This window comes from Hemiscyllium ocellatum, chromosome 23 (assembly GCF_020745735.1).
Source record: "Hemiscyllium ocellatum isolate sHemOce1 chromosome 23, sHemOce1.pat.X.cur, whole genome shotgun sequence".
Taxonomy (NCBI): domain Eukaryota; kingdom Metazoa; phylum Chordata; class Chondrichthyes; order Orectolobiformes; family Hemiscylliidae; genus Hemiscyllium; species Hemiscyllium ocellatum.
In genome coordinates this window covers 30,937,481-30,958,577 of record NC_083423.1, presented here as the reverse complement: position 1 = coordinate 30,958,577, position 21,097 = coordinate 30,937,481, and the positions used below count along the sequence as shown (strand labels likewise).

General features: G+C 37.7%; 1 protein-coding gene across 2 annotated transcripts; it reads right to left on the bottom strand.

The window, feature by feature from the left end:
- Positions 1-342: 342 nt before the first annotated feature.
- mlc1 (modulator of VRAC current 1) lies at positions 343-21,023 on the bottom strand. Of its 2 annotated transcripts, XM_060843172.1 has the most exons (11): positions 20,844-21,023; positions 20,305-20,394; positions 19,436-19,489; positions 19,242-19,343; positions 12,598-12,699; positions 12,183-12,254; positions 9,235-9,351; positions 6,817-6,873; positions 4,824-4,946; positions 744-911; positions 343-417 (listed from the first exon to the last, which is right to left on the bottom strand). In XM_060843172.1, the coding sequence occupies exons 1-11, from the start codon at positions 21,021-21,023 to the stop codon at positions 343-345; spliced, it is 1,140 nt and encodes a 379-aa protein (XP_060699155.1). The 2 variants fall into 2 exon arrangements, with proteins under 2 accessions (XP_060699155.1, XP_060699156.1); XM_060843173.1 differs by lacking the exon at positions 6,817-6,873.
- Between the last annotated feature and the right edge of the window lie 74 nt (positions 21,024-21,097).

Genomic DNA, 21,097 nt, shown 5'->3' with positions numbered 1-21,097 from the left:
ATGTTTATTCAAACTTCTATAATTGATATAACTTATTTATTTTCAGTTGTTCTGGTACACAATCCAAAATAATTCTATAAAAGAATGGTAGTTTCAGTGTCAATAAGGCAATATTATGGAAAATGCTTTTATATGAAAGGTTAATTTATAAGAAAGACATTTTTTCAAGTTACTGAATCATTTGTTAACGTTGTTAATTTCATTAATGAAATTATTTACACTATTTACCTAAAGTTTAATGTTGGATAATGTGAAGCGTTCTAAATTGACCAACAGACAAATAAATGTACATATCAGGTGCTGATGCTATTATTTGAAGGCAGATCCAGGAAACAGTTCTTGCTACTGTACCATCTGTACCATGACAGCTTTCCATGCCTTGTCTTTGTCAAAGTCCTTTGTAGGGACTTTGGGTATCTAGATGAGGAACAGAGTCATTTCAATCTAATTGTAATATTAATTAATTAGTCAACACAGAAACTAATCAGATGACTGTAATATTAAAAATAGTTTCAGCTCGAAGTAAATAAAGTAAGTTTTCTTTTAATAACAAAATTACCAATCAACATGTCACTCAAAAAAAGTTTATTAAAGAAACAGTGATTGAATATTTAGGGGAGACAAGCTAAGTTTATTTCTTTGCTCCAGTATTTAACAAACTATGACTTTCTTTCATGAGGTGAAGAAGTGGAAAATGCTAGACCTGACTTATTAAGTGTTTGCATGCGCAGTTGTATACTTGCCTCAATTGTCTTACAGTTCTCCTTTTGGAGGTTTGACATATTCCATGTTGAATCATAATATTTAACTTGAAGCTTGTAACTCATGCAGTGGATGACTGTGGCAAGTGAGAGACTGGACTGAACCAGCAACAAAAGCATCAGAACAAATACCAGTATGTCATAAGACTGCTGAAATAAAATTGAAGAGAGTTAGACTTGAAGGAAATTTTATTATAGAAATTATGCTTCTGAAACAGCAACATAGTTGCAGATTAAAATTAAGTGTAATAGATAAATACTACAGTTAAGCATCATTTAACTCTGGATAATCTACCCTTAAGAATGTTGTTGTGGTTCTGTACACCGAGCTGGGAATTTGTGTTGCAAACATTTCCTCCCCTGTCTAGGTGACATCCTCAGTGCTTGGGAGCCTTTTGTGAAGCGCTTCTGTGATGTTTCTTCCGGCATTTATAGTGGTTTGTATCTGCCGCTTCCGGTTATCAGTTCCAGCTGTCCGCTTCAGTGGCCGGTATATTGGGTCCAGGTCAATGTGCTTATTGATTGAATCAGTGGATAAGTGCCATGCCTCTAGGAATTCCCTGGCTTTTCTCTGTTTGGCTTGTCCTATAATAGTAGTGTTGTCCCAGTTAATCTCATGTTGCTTGTCATTTGAGTGTGTGGCTACTAAGGACAGCTGGTCGTGTCGTTCCATGGCTAGTTGGTGTTCATGGATGTAGATCGTTAGCTGTCTTCCTGTTTGTCCTTTGTAGTGTTTTGTGCAGTCCTTGCATGGAATTTTTGAAAAAAAATATCCCATGCAAGGACTGCACAAACACTACATAGGACAAACAGGAAGACAGCTAATGATCTGCATCCATGAACACCAACTAGCCACGAAACGCATGACCAGCTATCCTTAGTAGCCACACACGCAGATGACAAGCAACATGAGTTCGACTGGGACAACACTACTATTATAGGACAAGCCAAACAGAGAACAGCCAGGGAATTCCTAGAAGCATGGCACTCATCCACAGATTCAATCAATAAGCACATCGACCTGGACCCAATATACTGGCCACTGCAGCGGACAGCTGGAACTGACAACCGGAAGCGGCAGATAGAAATCACTATAAATGCTGGAGGAAACATCACAGAAGCGCTTCACAGGAGGCTCCCAAGCACTGAGGATGTCACCTAGACAGGGGATGAAACGTCTGCAACACAAATTCCCAGCTTGGCGAAAACAACCACAACAACGAGCATCCGAGCTACAAATCTTCTCCCAAACTTTGTACCCTTAAGAATATATAGTATAACTGTGGTTTTGCTATTAATTTTAAAAAATGGAAACCATTCCAAACTTTCAATAGATGTCAGATGAGCTTTATAATTTATCTAGGTAATCCCCTTCTTAAGGAGTATTTAAGTTACCATAAAGAAAGTAATTCCCTCATTGGCTCTACTAGTTTTTTTCTACTGAGTATTAGACCACAGAGACCAGATTAACTCCAATATGTATTGAATTAATTGATTTTAACTGGGGTAGCCTTTGGGTTGCAGAGATATACGCAGATCAGGAATTTTAGTTCCCATTACTGTTGAAAGATCTCTGTACACTTGTGAATATTGAATGAGAACACCATTTGTCTTTCCTGGAGATGGCTGCAGTCAAATAGCTTGCTGATACTTTGATAGCTTACCTTTGTTAGATGCTAGAGAGCAACCACTGCATCTGCAACAGATGCCAAAATAGGAAGCAATTTCATTAACAAAGGAGGGAGGTGGGGGGAGGATTGTTGTTCAGGGAAAAAATAAAATGGAGCAGCAGTTCTTCATTGGTATCGTGGTTAGTGACCCATCTATCACTTAGGAGACCAAGCTGCAATTCCCCAAGGAGGTTTAGCTGATGGCCTTTGGATATGGGGAGAAGGCAGGAGAACTGGGTTGAGAAATATATCAGCCCTGGTTGAATGGTGGAGCAGACTCAATGGGTCAAATGGCTTAATTCTGCTCCCACATTTTATGGACTTTAAATGTTAACTTGTGATTTAGAAATAAGTGCATTACCACAGCTGATATATAATGTGAGTTATTTGTAGACACTTTCCATTCTTCATACTGTAGTATTGTTAGTAAGTCACTGGTAGACAAAGAAAGTGACAACCAAAAAGACAAACAAGAACTGGGGAACTAGAAAGTCACCCAATCAGATTGAAACTGTTTGGCACAGCCGATTTTTACATCTGCCAGCAGAATTTAAGCATACATTTCATTAACTTTCCATTCAATACAGCTTGCATTCTTAAGTTACTACTCCTAGCAAGGCAACTAAGTTGACAAAGCATGTAAATGAAATAGTTTTTTTTGGCTCTAGTCCCGTATTCACTAAAGGCAATATCAACTCATTCTTTTCACAAACCTAGGCAAGGATCTGATCATAAAACAAAATCTTTATGTCTCTATTATAACAAAAATACCCATAAGTATATACAAGTACATTGATATCCTGAAGGAGAATGTCGTGTATTACCAAGTAATTATTTTTTTTTGTAATTAGATTACTTACAGTGTGGAAACAGGCCCTTCGGCCCAACAAGTCCACACTGACCCGCCGAAGCGCAACCCACCCATATCCTTACATTTACCCTTTACCTAACACTACGGACAATTTTAGCATGGCCAATTCACCTGACCCGCACATCTTTGGATTGTGGGAGGAAACCGGAGCACGCGGAGGAAACCCACGCAGACACGGGGGGAACGTGCAAACTCCACACAGTTAGTCGCCTGAGTCGGGAATTGAACCCGGGTCTCAGGCGCTGTGAGGCAGCAGTGCTAACCACTGTGCCACCGTGCCGCCCACAAATTAGGAGGGATGCTTCTGATAAGTTGGAAATAGATATAGTGACCATATAGAAAATGGAGCTCAGAAATGTTAACTAAAATGGCCCCAGCATATTGGCTGTATTTCCCGGCATCCTAAGCGACAGGCTAAGCGAAACTAATTGCTAACATAGCAATTTGTAAGAAGCCAGCCTAGCGGTAAACAATCCTCCCCACAGGTCCGAGGATGAGATAGTACATAGCACTAGATAAAAGGACAACCATCAGAGGAATACTGGAGCCTCATTGTTTTAGAGCTGTACTAATGAATACATGTGTAGTTTAGAGCAATTTTTGATATCTGAATGTTACCTTGAAAAGCAGAGTAAGAATAATGAGGGCTATGTTAAGAGCTTAACCAGATGGCTGTTGGTATCTGTGTGTGTGTTAGATTTAGAGCATTTTTTTGTGTAAGCTTCCAATAAAGTATGCTTTGTTTAATTTTACACTGTGCGATAGCTTAATGATACGGGACTCTGTATTGCGTACGAAGTTATGTATAAATGTAACAACTTTCCCTATCAACGGTGAGAGAATCCACTCGTTAGTACCCGGCGTGGTCTAAAGTGGCTTTTCTCCCAAGCCTTGTTTGTATATTCGTATACTGACAGTCTTGAATAAAAACAGTGCTGTTGAAATGTGTTAATCAAGTGGTGGTTCTCTGTTCTTGGACAGGCGTTCACAAGAAGCCCAGAAGCTCAAAGCTGAGCTTCCACACTTCATTTTATATACATCAAGGGTTTAATCCAGGAGACTAAAACAAATTTAGTCTCATAACGTCACCAAACCTTTCAACTTATGACGATTAGTCATATCAAATAAACCAAAAGTAAATATCCAGCAACATAACATTATGCCAATTCCTTGCTTTGGAAATGACACACTATTGTAAAATGTTATTGTCCAAGCTAAGTTTACATTATCTTTACTTTCAAGTCTGCTACTCTAAAGTTTAATATTAATGTCCATTTCAGGTCCAATGGCAGATGACCAGAGAAACTGTACTTATGGAACCAACAATATTTAAGTGCACTCAAAGGGTAGCAACATTTCGTGCACACCGAATATCAATATGGCAATAACTAACAGCAGGCATTAGTTTACCACCATCTTATTTAGCAAAGTTCTTAATATTTATAAATGTGGCTAGAATGAATTGCATTAGTAACAGATAACTAAAAATGAAGATTGTTTTTCCTTAGCTGACATACTTACACGTAAACTTGTTGAACTTTGTCGAAAGATATTAACAAACTTCATAATGCTGAAGGATAGATATCCACAGGCTGTAAATAGCATTGGAGCTGTGACACTGCTTATAGCAATTAGGACTTCAATCTGAGCAACAACAACAGTAAAAAGACTTGTCTGTACTCAGAGAAGATAATATTCACAAAATAAAAATCCAATATCTACCTCATATGTGAAGCAAGTTATGCATGGGTTACACTGAAATATACTGTAATATATTTATGGTATAGCTAATCACACTAATGCAATTGTAATTTATCCTTCACATATACATCAATGATCAAATGTATTAGAAGCACTGATTTTCAAAACAGTATATGACTATTGAGATCCATGAGATTGGCATTGTCATTTACAAAAGGAAGCCTTGTGTAAAATATTGGAATAATAGTTCTATAAAGGGCCAGATCTAAAAATACTACATTGAGCATTAACAATTACTTTTAAAAGGTAAACCATAAAACTTCAAATTACCCTTTTGTTAATTTTTCTTTCACTTCCATGACATTTGCCATTGTTACCAAATTTGCTGATGGCACAAAGATAGTTAAGAAAATACGTTGTAAAGAGGACATGAGGAGGTTACATTGTCAAATGGTGTATAATGTGGGAAAATGTGAAATTGTCCACTTTAGCTTGAAGAATCAAAAAAGAAACATATTATCTAAATGGGTCCCTGGTGCTGTGAGGCAGCAGTGCTAACTACTGAGCAACCATGCCACTCCTACATTGAGAAGGATGTAAATGCACTGAAGGCAGTTCAGAGAAAGTTTATGAGATTAATACCTGGAATGGGCAGATTGTCTTATTAGGAAAGGTTATATGTGCTAGACTTATTTCTGCTGGAGCACAGAAGAGTAAGATACAACTTTATTGAAACAGATAGATCAGTAGGGTTATTAAAATGAGGATGTTACTTCTTATGAGAGAAACTGGAACTAAGCAGTCACCGTATAAAAAGTAGTGGTCAGCCATTTTAAACAGATATTAGTTTTTTTTCCTCAAAGAGTGTCATGAGTCTCTGGAATACTCTACGTAAAAAGATAGTGGAAGCTAAGTTCTTGAATATTTTTGACAGAGATAAATAGATTCTTGTTAAGCTAAAGATGGAAATGTCATCGGGGTCAATGGGAATGTGGATTTGAGGTAATAATCTGATCAGCCATGACCTTGAGTGGTGGAGCAAGGGCTGATTGGCCTACAACTGTTCCTGTTTCATGGATTTGTACTTTTTTTTTGAAGACTATCAATGTGAATCATACTTTTCAATTATTTGTCTTTGGAAGACATTATTTAAATTGATGATTTGCTTTCAATTAATTTGCTCAGATAATTTGAGGTGACTGCGTTTTTACTGAGTCATAGGTCCTGCTAATTGGAAAACAAGTTCCATTTCTCAGTTACAGCTATTCTCTAAATGACAGTGATGCTAACTACTGCACTATAATCTAACAAATGAACCTTAAAATCAAACAAATAGAAATATAAGAAATTGAGTCTTGGAATATCCCAAAGCAAAATTTGGAACATGGAATACAACAAAGAGTAATTGACCTTCTCAACATACTACTCACCACGTCAACATCCCAATCCTCCAACTATTTCCAGTCTCTTTTAATCACTTATCTGATGGCTGTTATTGGCTTTCCAAAGGCCTGATCTTGCATTACATTTCATCAGCAAGCTGCCAATTACTCTTTGCAACATTTTATCTCAGTGGTGTTGAGCTCCAAGACCTAATATCACATGTGTCTCAGATCTAACTATGCAAGCTAGGTATCACTGTAAATTTTGAGACCCACCCTAGTGTGTCCTCGATCTTGGCTCCCAGCTTGTGTTACTTGACAATCAGCATAGCATACAATGCATTGCAGCAGACAAAATGTCTTGATTACAAAAGTGATCTCATAGAAAATTTGAAATAATAGAAATTAATCACATTTGTTAAGCTACATACCAAGAACTTGCTGGGATATTCTGCCGCCACATGACTCGCAATAGCACCAGGAAAACACTGAAGGACAAAACAATAGTTAAGAAAGTTATGTTAAGTCCTATTTGAAAAAGAGAAATTCAGAAATGTGTACTTGAAACCCATTTATCCCATTTTAGAAAGGTTTCAGTTAGTAAAAGTGATCAGTTATTGAAAGTTGAATTTCCTCCTTAAAGCAGTTATTGATTGAATGGTGGGGTTTACAGGAAACAGGGTGCTGAACAAGACAACAGCACTATTCTTTCAAGGAATTCAGTTCATGGATCTGCTCTTCCCTTTCAATGCGGTGTACGAAACCTTGTTCTAAGCGACTGGAGGGGTTGAGTTACCCTGAAGTGTCAGAGGCTGAGGGGTGTCCTTAGAGAGGTTTATAAAATCAAAAGGGGCATAGGTAAGGTGAATAGCCAAGGACATTTTCCAAGATAGGGGAGTCCAGAATTAGAGGCCGCAGGTGTAAAGTGAGAGGGTAAAGACTGAAAAGGGACCAAAGGGACACCTTTTTCACAAAGCAGGTGATGCGATGTCTGGAATGTGCTGGCAGAGGAAGTGGTTACAGTTACAACATATGAAAGGCATTTGGACAAGTATATGAATAGGAAAGGTTTGGGGCAATATTGGCCAAATGCGGGCAAATGGCACAAGTTTAGTTTAGGATACCTGGTCAGTGTGGACGTGGTGGATGGGGTGTATGTCTGGGCTGCATGACTCTGACTTTTTACTTTGGCCACAGGGGCATAAGTATAACATTGATTAATTGAAGCAATATTCTCTTTTTCTCTCTACCAATCAAAAATTCACACAATAGATCATGAAATGGCTGAAGACTCAATACATTAAAAAATTATTCTTTCGAGAAATAACAAATCTAACCAATGGCAGTTCATTTTAATAGATATAATATGAAATAGCAGATAAAATACCAGTGATATGATTTTTTTTAAAGCCAAGTGAAGCTTACTTGTGCATCAATCGACATATAAATGGAAGTATGTTAAAACAATCCAAAAAATTACGATGATATCTGATGGAAATTGGAGTATTGCTGTGTTGAATGGCTACCAACTTTACGATAGACCAATATGATACAGTTTTGGGAAAATATAAAAGTTAATCGAGGATCTATTTTGGCCCAAGTGATAGCTAGGGGACAAAAAAGAGTTTGGCTGTCAATGCTTGGTTCTACTCCATAAAGAATAGCAGACAGTTCACTAACATTTCAATTTTTTTTCCAAATTTGGGAATGGAACTGAATCAAATAGAACCTTTGTATCTGAAAATGCAGAAGGAACTTCAGATGTTTTTGCATAAATTCTCATCGCATCGTATTCCAGTCTGCACTTTTGTAAAGCAATGTACCTTATTTTAGATTATTTACAACAATAATAACAATAACATATTTACTTAAATATGCCTCCAAATTTAAGGCATCTATCAGACAATTACAGCACTCAGAAATGAAAGGCTTGTCTTATGAAGAAAGATTTATCAGTTTAGGATGATATTCACTAAAGTTTAGAGGGATGAGTGATCCAATTGAAGTGCATAAGATGCTAAAGGGTATTTACAATGTAGACATAGAAAGAATAATTTGCCTTGTGGAGCAATCGAGAAAGAGATGTTAGGGGAAAGGATGGCAGATCTAAAACACAAATTAAGTGAAATTATTTCTTTCAAACGGTTAGGCATCTGTGGAATTCACTACCCCATTGTTCAATGCACACCAGGATGCTGAATCTATTGAAGGAAGAAATAAAGTTTCCAAATTAGAAATTGATTAAAGAGTAATGGTGAGCAGGCAGGAAAGTATTGTTGAGGGCATGATCATATTAAATGGTGGAGCAGGTTCAAGGAGTTTAAATTCCGCTAGCTCAATCCTACATAAATTGTACCCACCTCAAATTAATGTCACACCAAGACCAATTTTAAAAAAGTTATGTAATCCTTTTAAATTGTGACCCTATTACCTCAATTACCACAAAATATGAATGATGCCCTTCCATATAAATGTGTTAATAGAGTCATAGAGTTAATAGAAAAGGTCAGCCCTTCATTCCTGATAAAGGGCTTTTGCCCAAAACTTTGATTCCCCAGCTCCTCGGATGCTGTCTGACCTGCTGTGCTTTTCCAGCACCACACTCTTAATTCTGAACTCCAGCATCTGCAGTCTGCAATTTCTCCAAAATAAATACCTGGACTAATCCATTCAGAAAAAGGAAATGTTTTGACTGAGTGAATTGCTACAAACTTAATTTTTTTTATTAGATGGATTTAAAACAAAAGTTTTGCTTGTTCAGTCATACCCAAGTTTTGCAATAACAAGTGGAGTTGATTATGACAATGCAAATTTCCCATGAACTGTTGTTAAATTTTACATTCACTTACTGCAGCCAAAATCCAAAAGAATGTCACTGATAGATAAGGACCTGGAACCAGAGCACCCATGTTCAGGGCAATAATTCCACCAAAAACTGCACAAATTGCCACAATCACTTCAACAACCTGCAAACATTCAAAACAAGTGTGACATAGTTTTCATTGTTTAGGTATGATTTGACTGAACACTGGTTGAACAGTTTTTAAAAATAGTACCATGCAATGTCACCGAGCTAACTACAGCTAAAGGCTGGAAGTTTTGCATGTTACTGAAAAGTCAGAAATATTAACAGTTCACAACCATTTATTTTCTTATTTTACATCAATCATCTATTGGTTTAAAAAGGATTTTAGAACATTTATACAAGTTGGTGCCAGATATCGGCAATGATCAAATATTTTATCCATAAACTCCCTCCAACTGAATATGTATGTCAGACAATTTCAATGCTGAGCTCATCCTGTATAACTGCATTCAGTTCAAATGAGTTTCATCCTGAGATTAAGTTGAAAGAAGTAAATTATGATTTTTTTTTACATGATTATCAGCTCATTTCACACAATTTCTCTCATGCGTAAATGCAAAACACAAATATTAATCTGGTAAATGTATCATCAAAAATGTTAAATGAATTACGGAGGTGGTGTAGTCCTGATTTAAATCAACATGCATCACAAATTTGATTGTTGTGCAAGATCAATTAGAAAGTGTACAATAGGTTATTAATATAGATGAGTGATTTTAGATTTTCTGAAGGTGCAAAGAACTGAACTCAAGTGCAATTTCTTAGAATTTCTGAGTCACTTATTAAAAGGTGGGGATCAAGGAAGAATAATTACCAAGATAAAAAGACATTGGTTTTGCAAATTCTGCTTCCCAATATGAATCCACAATGAACCATATCTATCATATTGCAGGATGGGGTGGGGAAAGAGAGTTTTAACCAAAGTTTGATTGTGAGTATACAGTTAAGTTACCTAAAGGTGTGCCAGAAAGCCAGCTCCAGCCTGCCAACTGCTAACCTTTATTTGAGCGTGACAAGGAGCAGACAGCCAACCCACTAACAAAAAATGGACTGGTACTATAACCATGTCAGTGAAGCCTTCCAGGTTTAACTGCAGCTGGCCCTTTGTCCCAGGTCTCAGGAAACCAGTCAGCTGCAGAAAGACAAGGGGAGCCAGGCATGCAGCAGGATGCAAGGCTCTTTAATCAGGGGCTGAATGCCTTTGAATGAGAACTCCCAACTGGGAGCTGTCATGCTTCCCATTTGGCAAGTGTATTAATTATTCACTTAAGGGCCTCAAATGGTGTCAGGGCAGGAAGGCCATCCATGAACCTCCTCCAAAATTAACATGCAGCAGAGGCAGGAAGGCAGTGGTAAACCCATCAGGCATCATCCCATCTTATTAAAGGATCCCTAACTACAAACCAGCTTGGGGGAGGATTAAAATTCACTCACAGTTTATAGCTGTGATTGAGGCTGGGACATATGGTCATTTCGTATAAAATAGGTACCAATAAAGCAGGGAAAAAAATATCAGGAGGAATCATTTTTAAAATTGTAGCCATGATGCAGAGATGCCGGTGTTGGACTGTGGTGGGAAAGTTAAAAATCACAACACCAGATTATAGTCCAACAGGTTTATTTGGAAGACAAGCTTTTGGAGTGCTGTTGCTTCTTCAGGTAGCTAGTGGCAAGAAGCTAACTACCTGTTGAAGGAGCAGTATTCCAAAAGCTATTACTTCCAAATAAACCTCTTGGACCATAACCTGGTGTTGTGTGATTTTTAACTTTAAGAAGTCTGGTAAGAATGTGAAACACTATTGAACCTTGAGCTGAATTTGAATCTGGAAAGTCATCCAATATTAAAGCTGGTGGTGAGGCTCACTGCCAATTGGACAGCTCACCCCACAGCCATTTTATGGCCGTCAACTACTTTTTTATTTGAGGAGTTTTTCCTGCCACCACTGGAAAGGATGCACCACCTCTGAGAGCTACCAGAGATTCAAAGGGCCAGAGGCTCATTTTTTCCAGTATGACACCAGGATTGTAGACAACTCTAAACTGAAAAGCCAATGAAGCTGAACTTATAGGTCTTTAAGTCTAAAGTCTTGTAAGACCCAGGAAGGGTTGTTGGAGACTTGGATCAACAGTGGAAAATGGCCATGGTGGGTACTTAAGATGAGCACAGGTCTCCCAATGAAGATAGCGATGGGAGGTAAAACAAAATAACCTTCAGAGGGTGTCAGTCATTGAATTTCTTTTTCACATACAATAATGAAAATTGGGTCATTGATATATACAAGGTAGAGTTAAACAGGTTGAGATAATCAAGGGAGTCAAGAGTTATGGGAGACAAGTATGGAAGTGGGTTAGAGTCACAACCAGATCAACAATGATCTTGTTGATTGGCACATCAGTCTTGATGGACCAAATGGCAAAAAGGTCTCCTCTCGCTTTGACTTCTAAAGGTCTTGTGAGGAGGAACCTTAAGCAGAATGTAAACACCAATATAGACCTGCTGGACCAAATGAACAGTTTCTGTGATGGAGTTTCTATGTAATACTGTGGTTTAGGAAAGTCAAAACCATTAATAACTACCTCACTGTTATGTGTATTTTAATAGTCCCTTTAAAAATTCATCAGCAGAAGTCTAGGAACACTTTGATTGTCTACCCTCATCTATAGATATAAACTCAAACTCTTGCTATCTTGCCTCTTTTCCTCATCCTCCAACAACCAGTGTATAAGCACATGCACTTGTCACACCCCTACAGTTCTGGTAAGAAATGGTGCTGCAAATATGACAAATGAAAATAGAAGAATGTTGGACATACGGCATATTTGTAGCTCCAGTGACTCATCAATTACATCTAAAATTAAATTTTCTAAATAGTTACTGTTAACAAAGCAATCAATGCTAAGCCCTATAGATCTTATATCAGAGTTACTTACTGAGTAGGACTTCAGCATACGAGATGGGAATTTTATATGGCACAATAAAGCTGTTGCATCATATGATTGGACCTACCGGAACAATTTAGAAAAGATAGATCAGCCTAAAATTAAAGGGGAAGGTATTTACGCTAAATGAAAACATCATGAAGTCACAGAAAGACCATGTCTATAACTTTAGTGCAAAGTAGCATCATTATCCTCCATAATAATGTATACAGCACGCATATATGTACAAAGATAAGAACAAAACTGTTAATGTCTTTCAAATATAATGTGTAAGTTAAATCCACATAAAGATGCTCAAATAGGATTTTGAATTTTACAGTTGAACAATAGTCAAATATTGAAAGTCTCTACTCCATCTTAAAATATGAAATTTTGTAACTTGGAGATTTGAAATTGGAATACTCACTTTCTTTCTCTTGCAGCATTCAGTGTCAGATCTTGCCGATAGTATAACTTTACTTGCCATGAGTATTTCCAGAAGTACAAGCAAAACAAGATTAAAGTTTATCTGTGAAAAATGTAAATTTTAAAATACACACATTTGATTATTGAATGTGAACAAGAACGTGTACTTAGCCTGAAATCAACTTCGTAAACAAGAATCAGTACTCAAGCAATAAAAGATTTTATTTTTCAAATGATTTTCATCATATATGTTTTACAAAGTGGAATGTAACCTAATTTGGCAGGTTCTGGGGAAACCACATATACTTCACACACAATGCTGTATCTGAAAATGAACTTAATACAGCCAATGAACTCTGCATCACTAACATTCCAAACAATCTTACTGCAATAATTGGATGGGATTTTGTGTGTAAAGGTTCATTATAAGAACAAAGACATACCAGTCAGATAAGCCTTATCTTTTTCATTTTGCTTTCTCCATCAAAGTAGAATTAGAATTAGAATTAGCTTTATTGTCACACACTCATGTGAATACAGTGAAAAGTTTACAAGTTGCCACTTAAGGCATCATCTCAGGTACCAAGGTACCTAAGTACAGACTCCGAGTACAAATTCTCAGGAAATATAAAATAGAAAAATAAGGAAATAAGAAGTCCAGCAATAAATTCAAAAATAGATCAATAAGAGAGCAAGCTTTATTAGGAATAATGCCTTCATGTACAACAGTCATGCTACCATTGTGCAATTATCAATTTGTCGAATTGGTGATATATAAGACTCTGGTGCGACCGCATCTGGAGTATTGTGTGCACTTTTGGTCACCATACTATAGGAAAGATGTGGAGGCACTGAAATGGGTACAGAGGAGGTTTACCAGGATGTTGCCTGGTATGGTAGGAAGATCATATGAGGAAAGGCTGAGGCACTTGGGGCTGTTTTCATTAGAGAAAAGAAGGTTTAGGGGTGACTTGATAGAGGTGTACAAGATGATTAGGGGTTTAGATAGGGTTGACCATGAGAACCTTTTTCCACATATGGAGTCAGCTATTATGAGGGGGCATAGCTTTAAATTAAGGGGTAGACGGTATAGGACTGATGTTAGGGGTAGATTCTTTACTCAGCGAGTTGTGAATTCATGGAATGCCCTGCCAGTAACAGTGGTGGACTCTCCCTCTTTATGGGCATTTAAACGGGCATTGGATAGGCATATGGAGGAAAGTGGGCTAGTGTAGGTTAGGTGGGCTCGGATCGGCGCAACATCGAGGGCCGAAGGGCCTGTACTGCGCTGTATTTTTCTATGTTCTATATGCTTAATGAACAGAAACCTCCAGTTCATTTGAAAATTACTCCATCTGGAAACCTTGTTTTAATAACATCATCAGTCAAACCTGATGGAGAAATGGACAGGGAACTGCGTATAATAAAAACAATACTAGATCATTCTGCCCTTTGAGTGAAATGGTCTTTAATCTGTCCCTGATCTTATTTCTTGATAAATGGACTCAACCAGCAATGCAGTACCAAATACTCAATGACCTGTTTGCCTTGGGTCTTCACACCAAATGAAATTAATAAAATGTCAGACTTCCTAAATTATTCGGCACTAGAAATATTTATTGATAACATCAAGCTTATGTAGCATCTGCACAACAGAAGCAATTGTCCTGATCTGCATAGGAATTGGAACAATGTTTCTTGGCTCATGTGAAATTGCACAGCCAAGTTGGGTAAAATCTCTGAATGAGTCCTCTCAACTATCTTTCCTGAATCTCAAATTAACCATAACTAGTCTACATTAAGAGCCTTCACCATTCTAAATTTGGAAGCCCAAGCCATTGCTAGCCACAATTAAACTTTCCACCTCATAAATGTCAATCTTATAGGGCGTGAAATTCACACCCAGTTGCAATGGAAGCCGGTGACTCTCTGCATGAGGAACACAGTGCATCAGGCCACATCAGGCACAGTCCCCTATGCTGGGAAGGGTATTGGCTCAAACATGCTGTATGTTTGCCAAAAATTTCCCATAAGGCCAAATCATGAAATAAAACAACTGTACCAGTTTGATTTGGCACAGGTTTTACAAATTTGGATCATGTCCAAAGTATTTACTTGTCATTCACCCAAAGAACATTCAAAAAGCTGCCAGAAGGACCCACCAGCTGGATTTATTTAAAGAGCAGACATTCAACTTGCTGGTGACTTCATTTCCATTATTTTCTGCTGCTGTAGGTCATTGGAAGTACTTTGGAGTAATTGTTGAGATATGGTGGTGAATTATTGAGTTAAGCAGGTAGTTTATCTATGCTCTAAGTGAGGACAGAGGAGTTGCTAAATTATTCACACATTTGCTTGGAGTTAGAGTTCTCCATGTTTGTTGACAATGACAGGAGGCTGTCTGGTAGGCTAGTCTATGTGTAGCCTCATGAGCATTTTCCTGCCTGCTGCCCCATCAAAGTCCTCATCTGAGTTCTCTGCAGCAGAACCCATCTGTGAGCTCCCCCTCCAGGGAGCTGGCACACAAATTATCTTTCCCTTGGTCCAGCTAGAACCCACTTGTGCCCAGTAACTCACAAATACAAAACCCAACTCTATAACAGCTTGCTGCTACCTGCAATCCCACAACTACATACAGATGTGCACATCTCCCTTTGGCAAGTGCTAATATTTGAGTAGGTTTATTCCCCGGACCTATCTCCAGACAGACCTGATGACAAAAATAATATGTTCCACTGATCCTGCTGTAGTTTGCTTCCCTGATTCTGATATCAACTGAGAATGCATGAAGAAGGCATGCCAGGGTGGTCAACAGTCAATATAGATGAAGGGCTTTCCTGATGAAGGGGTCTGGCCCGAAACATCGAATTTCCTGTTCCTTGGATGCTGCCTGACCTGCTGTGCTTTAACCAGCAACACATTTTCAACAGTCAATATAGTCAGATTGTCCCCTGCTCTAGAATATCTGCATACATACTGTTGTATCTACACAATTAATTACAATAGGAAGTGTGTGCTGAATTTTCTATTCCAACACTAATGTACTGTCTGCGTACATCTGTGGAGCAGATAGTTTGATGCCATATTTGGCAAGAACAACTGCAGCATATGTCTGACACTGTTTATATTATTGATAGAATTGATCAGCTGTAGGATTAATACTGCCTTTATTCTGCCCAGAGATGATCACTTTTCCCTTTTATGAACCACGATGCATCCACCTAGACATGGCTGAGGAGATTACCTTTCACGATCTATGCTTCACAAGAATATGTCCTATGTTTGGGGGAGGTCCTAGCCTCATCATATTATCACTAGGCTGTTAATCCAGAGACCCAAATTATATTCCACAGTCCAGGGTCTGAATCCCTTGATGGCAGAATTTAAGGGTGGCACAATGACTAGCATTGCTGCCTAACAGCACGTAGGATCCAGGTTCAATTCCACCCTTGGGTGATTATCTGTGTGGAGTTTGCACATTCTCCCCTTGTCTGAGTTTTCACTGGGTGCTCCTGTTTCCTCCCAGAGTCCAAAGATGTGCAGGTTAGTGGATCAGCCATGCTAAATTGCCTATACTGTCTAGGGATGTGCAGGCTAGGGGGACTGGCCATGGGAAATGCAGGAGTAGGGTAGGAAGGTGAGTCTGGGAGGGATGCTCTTTGGCGGGTTGGTGTGGACTCGATGGACCAAATGGCATGCTTCCACACTGCAGGGATTCTAAAAGTCTTGAGTTAAAGCCTTCAACAACACTCTTTCACAAACGGAGACCTCTGACAATGTGAGCACACAGTTTATGGCTTGCACTGTCTTTTAAGTAAGAACTATAAAAACGCATATAATGACACAAGACAGTGACCTCATAACATAAAAGAGCAATATAAGGGGAAACTGGAACAATTGCAATCTTAGATATTAAACTGCCACCTTTCACATTTCCTTCTCTAAATAGGAAGTTAGAAAAATATGCTCTGTAATGGAAGGCATTCAGCACAAACTGGAGTAAAGGGCATTGCACCTTTTACAAATTGCATGCATACTATAAAAACAAATGGATTTTATTTTAAATGTGCTTTGAATACATCACAGAAATGGACTAGTACCCATGAGCTTTTTTTTTGAATCACTCATACTTGTGAATCAGAAAGCTGACATGTCAATGCAACACTATGGAAGCTTTGTACATCAGAAAAACCAGTGAGTCAGAACAGTTCTTCCTCATTTGTTTCCACCTCATTTGGGCATAGAAAATGGCATTGACTAATTTGGGCACCAATGCCTATGCATTTCTGAAAGTGCGTGTGAACAGAGGACTTTCCTCAGTTCCACAGGGCAAAATCCTTATCACCTCTATGCATTAGATTGCTACATGTTAGCACATCCAGAGGATCAATACAGCTTTGGTTCCTCTTTGCTTCCACCTTCAGCAGTTACTGCCAATACTAAATTTGTAGCTGTACACTTTTGCTTTATTAACTATAAATAACTTTAAAGAATTGCTAACACAGGTCATCCCATTTTATGAAACCGGCAAGCTCTTTGAATATGGGAATTTATATAAGGAGTAGGTGATCCCAAACTTTACAAATGGCTGCCCGCCTTGTGGAGTTTAGGTCCATGGGTACAGGCTGGTTTGGGTGTTGGGTCAGGCAACCGAGGAAGACACCTGAGCTGTATGCAAAGTATAAAAATAAAGGTTTAAACAGAAAACATTCCTCCTGCTCTTACCCCCTCATTTTCTACCCCTATCCGTGGCAATCTGTATCTTCGAGGTCTCACCCAAGACCCATCACCACTTCCTGTGTCATCTCATGCTCATCTGCCTATCCCAAATTGCCCTTCATATGCCCATGCTATCCTAGACGCAATTATCCATCCCACATGGCCCTTGCTAACCTATGTCCCTGCATCCATCATAACCATGTGCCCAACCCATGCTCATTTACCTTATTCCTCAAGGCTCTCATACCTACAGTGTCACTCTGTATCCATCTACCCATCCCTATGCCCCTAATTATGTCCATGGCCAAATTAAAACCCTTGTGCTAACAGTTGTAATTCATCTCCCACCCACCACCCTTTGTCCTTATGTCACCATATCAACTTACCTACTATCATCAGGACATAAAATAAAGTTATCAGCCTAATAGTAATGTCTCTAAAAATAGTCTCATTGAAAATCAAACATCCAGTATAGTGAAAATAGCAAGAAAAAAAGTACTGATGAAAATAAGCACTTTACTTAAATAATGATTTATTTAAACAAACAGTTGACAATGGTAAGCATCTCTCTCAAGTACTTTATAACCTTTAGTCAATAGACACTTCCATTCAATAAACATTCAATAGATACCTCATCACGTAAACAATAATTTGGGAAATCAGTTACACTGCACAAATCATATATTTTCTTTAAAACCAGGTACTATTAAATACCCTGCAGCTTTGTTTATTTAATTGCACATATGAATGGTGTTTCAACAATACTCAATAAAGCCTAACATAGGTCCAAGAAAAATCTTGATTAGCACTCCATCCAATCTCCTGAACATACAACCCCTTCACCATTGATGCATATTGATAGTAGCGTGTACCCTCTATAACAATTCACACAAGCTCCTCAGAGTAGCAAGTACCTTCCAATCTGCAACCTCTGTCACTGAAAAGAAAATGGGCAGCAAATACATGGAAGCACCACCACCCTCATGTTCCCCTCCAAGACAGTCATCATCCTGACTTGGAAATATTATCACCCTTCTTTCACTGTCATTGAGTCAAAGTCATGGAACTCCATCACTCCACCGTCCCCTCCCCAAACAATACTGTGGGTGTCCCAACATCCCAAGGTCTGCAGTAATTCAAGCAGGGAGACACCACCAGCTTCCCAAAAGATAATTAATAAATGTTAGCCTAGCCAGCAATGCCTATTTTCCAATACTGAATTGTAGTCATAGTATTTTTATGACTGACCAAGCCATAAAAATATGGCTTTTGTGACACTTGCTGAGAGGTCAATGCTGTTGGCAAGTTGAACAGTTGCAAAGGATTAATTTACCATTGATGCACAATCTTCTCCAGTAACTGTACAAAAGATAGACACATGAAAGATACGTTAGTCTGATCTTAGAGTAGGATAAAAGGATGGCACAACATCAAGGCCAAAGAGCCTGTACTGTGCTGTACTGTTCTATGTTCTAAAGCGCACCTGATCCCTTCCCCAAAGCATCCCTAATCCCCCTCCTCATAGAATACTTGATCCCATAGGATCCCTGCCTCCACCCTCAAGGTGTCTTAGAACCCCTATACAAAGGCTGTACAGAGAGATACCCTGACTATCCAAAATAAATGCCCTGAAAACAAATCTGCTTTTACCTGATCTAATTCCTACACTCCAGATTTTACACACTAGGGATTACAAAATCCCATTTTAATTAAGTAGTCAGCTACCTCTGGGAACAACCCATGTGTCTACCACAGCCTGATCCCAATCCCACCTCTATGAAAATGGGAGAGGACGTGTTATAAAGGTTGTTTAAATCTTTCAACCTCTGATTAAATAGCACCGCCTAATCATTGTCACGTGACAATTTCATTTCAACAAAAAAAGTTAATGGAGCAAGTAGTAACATAAAGTAAAAGTAAACTTACGTTTAACGCAGCTGGATTGAGGACAAGCTTGCACCCATACCAAATCATACAAGTTGTCGTGATAGCAAATGTTGAGATAAAGAGAAGCTGGTAATGTGGCATCTAAAAAAAAGTATTTTTAAGTTCTGCAATTGTATTGTTTAAACCATATAAACATATCAATGATAATATGTAACTCATAATGATACACCTACTGCATTAACTCTCCTTTTAGCTATGGCAAAACTCACAACTGCTGCAGGAATGCTCTAGGAGGACAAACAACAAGCTTTTAAAAATAAGACAAGACAATAACATTTAAACAATTGCATTATCACATTTACAGTAAAGTCACATGTATGAAAAAAACTTGATCAGAACAATTATTTTGTGCAATATTTAAGTGAAGTGCTATGTTTGGACAATAATCCAAATCATTTATTTGTATTATTCTGATAAAAATGTTCTCTAGTTAGAAGAATTAAAAACACTCTTAGCTTTCTCTCCGTCTATCTCATTCTCTGATTCTCTTTCTCCATTTTAAAGGATCGAACGGAACACAGTCTTAACACAGCTCCTGTTAGTCAAGGTGGTAAGATAGGAGGAGCTGTTGGTACAGAAGCCTGAAGAATGGTGGGAGCAGAAAAAGGAAGAAAAATAACACAAGGGAGTTTTGTTTTGAAGATGGAGAGAAGAGAAAAATGTGGTGAATTTAGTGCACATTCACCCAATCAGGGAAAACTTGTCGACAATACTAGATCACAAAAAAAGATAAAAAGTTTAATTTCCCAGAATTAGCATTTATCATACTTAGCATAAAAATTTTATACTAAACTACAATATCTTAATAAATAATTAAAAATAATAAAGGTTATTAGAAGATGCAATATTTGATTTCGAAAAATAAATTATTTCAAAAAGCACCTTTGAATGAAATTTGGCAAAATGGGTTAAGTAGTTAAAATTCAAATTTACACAAAATTCTTTCAACCTTTAAAATGCTGATATAACTCTAAGTTGTATTATCAACTTCACGGGATTAAAATAAAATAACTAAATACAATCACATTGAAAATGTCCTTACTGAACCAGCTGCACAACGCAAGTAGTCCATTTCATCAGGAAACACGTTTCCCAGATAAACTGAAAAGCCAACAGCAATCAGGAGACAACTCTGTAACATATTTTTTTAAAAAAACTAGTTTTTTGCATAATGCAGTACCACCTCATTCTAACCTTCATATCATCCAGATATACACTGATTACAGATTCTAAGCTAATTTCAGAAATATACAACACCCTAGTAGTTTATAACTCCTCTCCCACACAAGCCTAATTTTAAAAAAACTCCATTTTGAGGTTTAATAAAAGCTTAATGTTTCCTGCAACAAGACTTTCCTTTTGTTAGTTAACTTGTTGTGAATGTTCGTGTCTAATCTGTGATGTCTCACATGCTATTTCAATCATTAAAAACTTCATACACTACTTGTATCTCAGTTGCATATATTTTTCTTAGTAAAGTATACAAAAAATAACAAACTTACAAATGAGAATCAATTTGAGATTTCTAATCAATAGTTTTTCGTTAGTATTATTTACACTTATATAAAAAAACTAATTTACCCCAATCATCAAATTGTAGATCCATCCCCTGTGATGAAAACAAGTATGACATTTTCTATCTAGCTGAGGTTCACTGGATTTAAAGTCCGCAGTGTAATTTCCATTACTTTGTTTTACACGTTCCAATGTAGACATTTTATCATAGCTAAAGTCTTCTTTATAGTTGTCTTCCTTAGTCATTTTCCTTTTCGGTACAATAGAAAGTTGTTAGCTATATGTGACAGTTTATTTTGAGAAAATAAATATTTGTCTCA

Excerpts from the sequence above, each read along its gene's own strand:
- mlc1 (XM_060843172.1), bottom strand. The coding sequence starts at position 21,023 with ATGACTAAGGAAGACAACTATAAAGAAGACTTTAGCTATGATAAAATG. Across the intron at positions 19,490-20,304 it reads TGCGTTGTGCAGCTGGTTCA|AGCATTCCTGCAGCAGTTGT; the intron begins GTAAGGACATTT and ends TTGTCCTCCTAG. Across the intron at positions 418-743 it reads AGAACTGTAAGACAATTGAG|ATACCCAAAGTCCCTACAAA; the intron begins GCAAGTATACAA and ends TTCCTCATCTAG.